The sequence below is a fragment of the Pseudorasbora parva genome, chromosome 25 (assembly GCF_024679245.1).
Source record: "Pseudorasbora parva isolate DD20220531a chromosome 25, ASM2467924v1, whole genome shotgun sequence".
In the NCBI taxonomy this organism is placed as follows: domain Eukaryota; kingdom Metazoa; phylum Chordata; class Actinopteri; order Cypriniformes; family Gobionidae; genus Pseudorasbora; species Pseudorasbora parva.
In genome coordinates this window covers 13,352,951-13,361,274 of record NC_090196.1, presented here as the reverse complement: position 1 = coordinate 13,361,274, position 8,324 = coordinate 13,352,951, and the positions used below count along the sequence as shown (strand labels likewise).

At 38.0% G+C, this 8,324-nt stretch overlaps 1 protein-coding gene across 2 annotated transcripts in view; it reads left to right on the top strand.

Annotated features, from left to right (window-relative positions):
• Positions 1-1,314: 1,314 nt before the first annotated feature.
• Positions 1,315-8,324, top strand: part of LOC137065141 (immunoglobulin superfamily containing leucine-rich repeat protein 2-like) — a 148,531-nt gene continuing 141,521 nt past the window's right edge. The window contains exon 1 of one of the 2 annotated variants that reach the window (XM_067436709.1): positions 1,315-1,453. In XM_067436709.1, coding sequence (XP_067292810.1) covers positions 1,412-1,453 — 42 coding nt within the window. In that variant the 5' untranslated portion in view covers positions 1,315-1,411. The remainder of the gene's footprint in view (positions 1,454-8,324) is intronic. The other variant, XM_067436710.1, reaches the window with a different exon arrangement.

The window sequence follows — 8,324 nt, the reverse complement described above, 5'->3', positions numbered from 1 at the left end:
AGAGGATAAAAAAAAAGATTTGAAGAGACTGGAGACGTTTTTGACAAGCCCAGGTCAGGCAGACCCCGCAAGACAACTGCTCAAGAGGACGGTTTGTTGGCTCGAAAATCCAAGGCCAGCCCATTTTCCACTGCAGCAGAGCTCCACGAGACCTGGTCACTTGAAGTCCCTGTGTCAACCAGAACAGTTTGTTGGATTCTGTCTCGAAATGGCCTCCATGGTTGAATCCGTGCCCAGAAGCCAGCACTAAACAAAAGACAATTGAAAAACCGTGTGGCATTTACCAAGGCCCACTGCCTGCTAAAAGGATGGACGCAGGAAAAGTGGCAGAAGGTGGATTTTTCAGATGAATCTTCTGTTGAATTACACCACAATCACCGCAAATATTGCAGGAGACCTACTGGTGCCCGAATGGATCCGCGATTCACCCAGAAAACAGTGAAGTTTGGTGGCGGAAAAATCATGGTCTGGGGTTACATCCAGTAGGGGGGTGTGCGAGAGATCTGCAGGGTGGAAAGCAACATCAATAGTCTAAAATACCAAGAAATCTTAGCTACCTCTTATATTCCCAACCATAAAAGAGGCCAAATTCTGCAGCAGAACGGTGCTCCATCGCATACTTCCATCTCTACATCAAAGTTCCTCAAGGCGAAGAAGATCAAGATGCTCCAGGATTGGCCAGCCCAGTCACCAGACATGAACATCATTGAGCATATGTGGAGTAGGATGAAAGAGGACGCATGGAAGACGAAACCAAAGAATATTGATGAACTCTGGGAGGTATGCAAGACTGCTTTCTTAGCTATTCCTGATGACTTCATCAATAGATGAACTTTTAGAAAGTTCTTACAGTCTAACTCAGAATTTTTGAAGAGATCATTGATTATATAAAATTAATTGAAGACTGAATAATTTAGGCAGTTATCTGCATATCTTATCCATGAAGATCCAACAATGGAGAACAAGCTATTTGGATTTTGAGAACCAGACCCAAGCAGACTGAGCAAGTTGAATTTTAGCTGTAATGTGAGCCCTTTTTTAGAAGGTAAGGAATAACATAAAAAACTGTCAAATTCACATTCCATGATCTAGTTCATTACTATCTCAATTATAATTAAGTACAAATTAACTGTATTACATATTGTACATTTTTAAACAAAACTAAAATCTGTAATTTAAAACTTTAAACTTGGCCATTCATTAACTTGACCATCCTTGATGTCATGACCCTATTTTTCTCTTTGTAGAGATTCAACTTTGGTCAAATCAATGAAAGATTATCTATGAACGAAGCTCATCAAACAAACACAACATTACAATCCAAAGATCACAGAGACCCCCTCTCTAACCAGCTTGCACGGACAACGTTGGTCAATAAATAAGACTTTTCATTGCACAGATTCCCCAAGCGATGCGAAAGGGAACCCGCGCTCACAGGAGCATCCAAACGCAAGTACACAATCTCCTCATTCTTGCTGAACTAGTGCAAGTCTTATTAAGCAAACAAACTAAAGCTAGTATATTGATTCATTACTCCTCCGTTAACAATATCACATTTCCCTGTATTAATGAACTTGTGTTGTTTTCGTTAGTTTGTGTGTACTAGAATAGGTCAATAAATTCTTGTTTGGTTTTTACATATTGTGTCTGTGTGCATACAACTTACTGCCTTAAACTGTTCAATTTTGTTACCTTGCTTCTAAACAGTGATTATAAAATAATTATTATACCAAGCATGTGACATTTTTTTTACAGAATACAATCATGTTATTGACCATGTGAATAGCCGTTCCCAGGTCCGCATGATCACAAAACTCCACCGTGAATAAATCACCATCCGAATGCTTGAGTTTGATCACTGAGGTGGCATGCAAATGTATTTTTATGGCCTTCCGAATAGGGCTATAGTTATACAATTATATATAATTGTATAACCTAAATTAACCTACACATGGTACGTCAACTGATTTATACTTTACAAAAATCCTTAATATATAACTTACATATATACTTTACACACACTTCTCTTCCTTAAAGGGGGGGGGGGGGGGGGGCACTCAGTTTCAGTCAATCTCATGTCAATCTTGAGTACCTATAGAGTAGTACTGCATCCTTCATATCTCCGAAAAGTCTTTAGTTTAATTATATTTATAAAAGAAATATGGGCTGTACCAAGTCTTTCCGGAAAAAACCGAGCGCCTGGAGGCGTATCGTGTGGGCGGAGCTAAAGAATGACGAGCACGCAAAGTGGTGACGTCCTCAAGCGTGGAGAAACCCATGGCTATCTCAGCTAATAGATATATGATCCAGAATCAAATCTGAGGCTGAAATAAATTGAACAGGAGAAACAGCAACAGCAGGACGTCCGTCTCTGTGGTATGTACTGTATTTAGTGGCCTGCCAACATTTGTGTGTCTTTACTCGCAGTTTATGAGGACGATTCGCTTTATGGACTATTGAATGCGACAAAACCTTAGCAGTAGCAAGCAAAACGGTTTTGCACGTCAGACTAGTGTAACGTTATACATAGAACAACAATGGAGTAACCGTTAGCGCATTTGAATGACGAAGCACGCGATCGTGTCGTTTACTGATGTTTACTCACGCGCCGATAGCCAACAGCACAGACATTTGAAGCAGTTTTACTCACCGACTGCTTTCAAAGCAGGACCGAACCTTTATCGCTAGGACCGCTCCGTCAAAAACACACTTCCTTGGTATGATTTGGTGATGTCCTGACAGCAGTGAACGGTGGAGATCCACTTTGCGACACGACTGAAGCGATGTTGTGAAGCTTCCCATCATTTTTGCGTTCAAATCGGTTCAAATGCAGCGCTGCCTTCCCGGAATGCTGTGCTGAAGCGTTGAAGTCGCTCGACGTCACCCATAGGAATAAAGTGGAGTGCGGCGCGGAGTGTTTATGGGCGTGCATTTCCTCTCTCGCTCTAGTCGCGCGCGCGCCCTACCGGGAGAAGAGCCCGTACGGCCCATACAAGGACTATTTTTGACACAGAAATACTCCATCAAACGTCCAACATTACTTTTTGAAACTTTGTCTATGTTTAGGAGGGGAATCAAAGTCTTTAACAGTGTAAAAAGCTCCCTTTCTGTCATCCTGAAAAAGTTTTTTATTATTTAATGTAATTAGTGTACCATTCTACAGGTAAGTTTTACTTTCTCACATATGCACTTCTTATTTAGCCTGGTCTTACCAGACTCTTGTACATTTAATTTGTACATAGAGTCTGGCCACTCTCCATTGACAAGCGTTTATTTGCGCGAAGGCGGGTACTTTGTTGAAGTTTAAAATTATTGGATCTGCCCAGAGCCACTCTGGATCTGTGACGTATGTCATGCACCCTTTGCCTGTTTCACACATGGGAATCCGACAAAATAAACGTGCACTTGTGCAGGCCACCTCAGTGATAAAACCATAGGATAAAACCTAAAACTCGTGCATTCGGATTGTGATTTATTCACACCACGGTGGACGGGAGAGTTTTGTGATCGGGAATGCACTGATCACGTGGTCCGTAACATCATTGTATGTTGTAAATAAAATGTCATATGCTTGGTATGATAATAAATGCTGCTATAAATAACGGACCAATTCAAATGTTTACGTGCTTTTATTTTAATTTGTTTGAGCGGTGATTAAATATATTGCTCTTGTAAATACTTGCCAGCATTTTAAAGAAATACAAGTCTAGAAATCAACCTCAGTGTTTGTCAAAAGCAGTAGGTAACTCTTTACCTGTAGGTAAAAAGGTAGGATTTTTTCATGGGTGGTGAGACAGACGGCAATAAAATCACTAACTAGCCCCTGTAAATGATGCCAATACCTTCCGACCCCACGAGAATCAGTTACCGTCTGAATAAGGCTTCAGCAACTCCTTCATTAATAACGGAGCGAGCTGGAAAATCAAACTTTTCCCCAATTCACCCTGTTGGGAAGGAGGGCCACAACATCATCTGCACCAACAAACCCCAGCAAAGATTGTTATTGCTCCGGCTTTAACTTCTGGATATTCAGCAGCGGTGCCACAACGGAATTAATGGTTTCGTTCGCCGCCGCCATTACTGAACAACAACTCAAAATAGCACACTACATCTACATCATCGTTCTCAGCCACTCTCTCTGTTCACTGATTGCACCGGTAAAAATTAGTTCGGAGAATACCTAAGAATACACCGCAGTCCCAGACATAGTACTGAAGGAAAATGAAAATTGAGCGGAAGTGCAGCAGAGGGCAGAGCCAGGCTACTTCTTATTACCTGATGCATATAAAACAACATCTATCCATGATTAAAGTACACTATAACAAAATATAGCAATACAACAAATGAATTAACAAAGACTAACAACTCTTACCTCTACATAACAACTCTTATCTGTACATTACAACACACAACTCTTACCTGTAAATTACAACACACAACTCTTACCTGTACATTACAACTCTTACTTGTACATAACACACAACTCTGACATGTACATTACAACACACAACTCTGACATGTACATTACAACATACAACTCTGACATGTACATTACAACATACAACTCTTACCTGTACATTACAACTCTGAACTGTACATTACAACTCTTACCTGTACATTACAACACACAACTCTTATCTGTACATAACAACTCTTACCTGTACATTACAACACACAACTCTTACCTGTACATTACAACACACAACTCTAATCTGTACATTACAACATACAACTCTTACCAGTACATTACAATTCTTACCTGTACATTACAACACACAACTTTTATCTGAACATTAAAACTCTAATCTGTCCATTACAACACACAACTCTTACCTGTACATTACAACACACAACTCTTACCTGTACATTACAACTCTTACCTGTACATAACAACTCTTACCTGTACATTACAACACACAACTCTTACCTGCACATTACAACTCTGAACTGTACATTACAACACACAACTCTAATTTGTACATTACAACTCTTACCAGAACATTACAGCTCTTACCAGTACATTACAACACACAACTCTTACCTGCACATTACAATTCTTACCTGTACATAACAACACACAACTCTTACCTGCACATTACAAATCTTACCTGTACATTACAACACACAACTCTTACCTGTACATTACAACACACAACTCTTACCTGTACATTACAACACACAAATCTTATCTGTACTTTACAACTCTTACCTGTACATTACAACACACAACTCTTATCTGTACTTTACAACACACAACTCTTACCTGTAAATTACAACACTTACCTGTACATTACAACACACAACGCTTATCTGTACTTTACAACTCTTACCTGTACATTACAACTCTTACCTGTACATTACAACACACAACTCTAATATGTACATTACCACACACAACTCTTACCTGTACATTACAACACTTACCTGTACATTACAACACACAACTCTTACCTGTACATTACAACACACAACCCTTACCTGTACATTACAACACACAACTCTTATCTGTACATTACAACACACAACTCTTATCTGTACATTACAACACACAACTCTTATCTGTACATTACAACACACAACTCTTACCTGTACATTTCAACACACAACTCTTACCTGTACATTACAACTCTTACCTGTACATTACAACTCTTACCTGTACATTACAACTCTTACCAGTACATTACAACTCTTACCTGTACATTACAACTCTTATCTGTACATTACAACACACAACTCTTATCTGTACATTACAACACACAACTCTTACCTGTACATTACAACACACAACTCTTACCTGTACATTACAACACACAACTCTTACCTGTCCATAACAACACTTACCTGTACATTACAACATACAACTCTTATCTGTACATTACAACTCTTACCTGTACATTACAACACACAGCTCTTAAATGTACATTACAACACACAACTCTAATCTGTACATTACAACACACAACTCTTAAATGTAAATTACAACACACAACTCTTACCTGTACATAACAAAACTTACCTGTACATTACATCATACAACTCTAATCTGTACATTACAACACTTACCTGTACATTACAACTCTTACCTGTACATTACAACACACAACTCTAATCTGTACATTAAAACTCTTACGTGTACATTACAACACACAACTCTTACCTTCACATTACAACTCTTACCTGCACATTACAAATCTTACCTGTACATTACAACACACAACTCTTACCTGCACATTACAACTCTTACCTGTACATTACAACACACAACTCTTACCTGCACATTACAATTCTTACCTGTACATAACAACACACAACTCTTACCTGCACATTACAAATCTTACCTGTACATTACAACACACAACTCTTACCTGTACATTACAACACACAACTCTTACCTGTACATTACAACACACAAATCTTATCTGTACTTTACAACTCTTACCTGTACATTACAACACACAACTCTTATCTGTACTTTACAACACACAACTCTTACCTGTAAATTACAACACTTACCTGTACATTACAACACACAACGCTTATCTGTACTTTACAACTCTTACCTGTACATTACAACTCTTACCTGTACATTACAACACACAACTCTAATATGTACATTACCACACACAACTCTTACCTGTACATTACAACACTTACCTGTACATTACAACACACAACTCTTACCTGTACATTACAACACACAACCCTTACCTGTACATTACAACACACAACTCTTATCTGTACATTACAACACACAACTCTTATCTGTACATTACAACACACAACTCTTATCTGTACATTACAACACACAACTCTTACCTGTACATTTCAACACACAACTCTTACCTGTACATTACAACTCTTACCTGTACATTACAACTCTTACCTGTACATTACAACTCTTACCAGTACATTACAACTCTTACCTGTACATTACAACTCTTATCTGTACATTACAACACACAACTCTTATCTGTACATTACAACACACAACTCTTACCTGTACATTACAACACACAACTCTTACCTGTACATTACAACACACAACTCTTACCTGTCCATAACAACACTTACCTGTACATTACAACATACAACTCTTATCTGTACATTACAACTCTTACCTGTACATTACAACACACAGCTCTTAAATGTACATTACAACACACAACTCTAATCTGTACATTACAACACACAACTCTTAAATGTAAATTACAACACACAACTCTTACCTGTACATAACAAAACTTACCTGTACATTACATCATACAACTCTAATCTGTACATTACAACACTTACCTGTACATTACAACTCTTACCTGTACATTACAACACACAACTCTAATCTGTACATTAAAACTCTTACGTGTACATTACAACACACAACTCTTACCTTCACATTACAACTCTTACCTGCACATTACAAATCTTACCTGTACATTACAACACACAAGTCTTACCTGTACATTACAGCTCTTACCTGTACATTACAACACACAACTCTTACCTGTACATTACAACACACAACTCTTACCTGTACATAACAACTCTTACCTGTACATTACAACTCTTACCTGTACATTACAACACACAACTCTAATATGTACATTACCACACACAACTCTTACCTGTACTTTACAACACACAACTCTTACCTGTAAATTACAACACTTACCTGTACATTACAACACACAACTCTTATCTGTACTTTACAACACACAACTCTTATCTGTACTTTACAACACTTACCTGTACATTACAACTCTTACCTGTACATTACAACACACAACTCTAATATGTACATTACCACACACAACTCTTACCTGTACATTACAACACACAACTCTTACCTGTACATAACAACTCTTACCTGTACATTACAACACACAACTCTTACCTGTACATAACAACACTTACCTGTACATTACAACACACAACTCTTACCTGTACATAACAACTCTTAAATGTAAATTACAACACACAACTCTTATCTGTACATTACAACACACAACTCTTATCTGTACATTACAACACACAACTCTTATCTGTACATTACAACACACAACACTTACCTGTACATTACAACTCTTACCTGTACATTACAACACACAACTCTTACCTGTACATTTCAACACACAACTCTTACCTGTACATTACAACTCTTACCAGTACATTACAACTCTTACCAGTACATTACAACTCTTACCTGTACATTACAACTCTTACCTGTACATTACAACTCTTACCTGTACATTACAACACTTACCTGTACATAACAACACTTACCTGTACATTACAACTCTTACCATTACAACACACAACTCTTACCT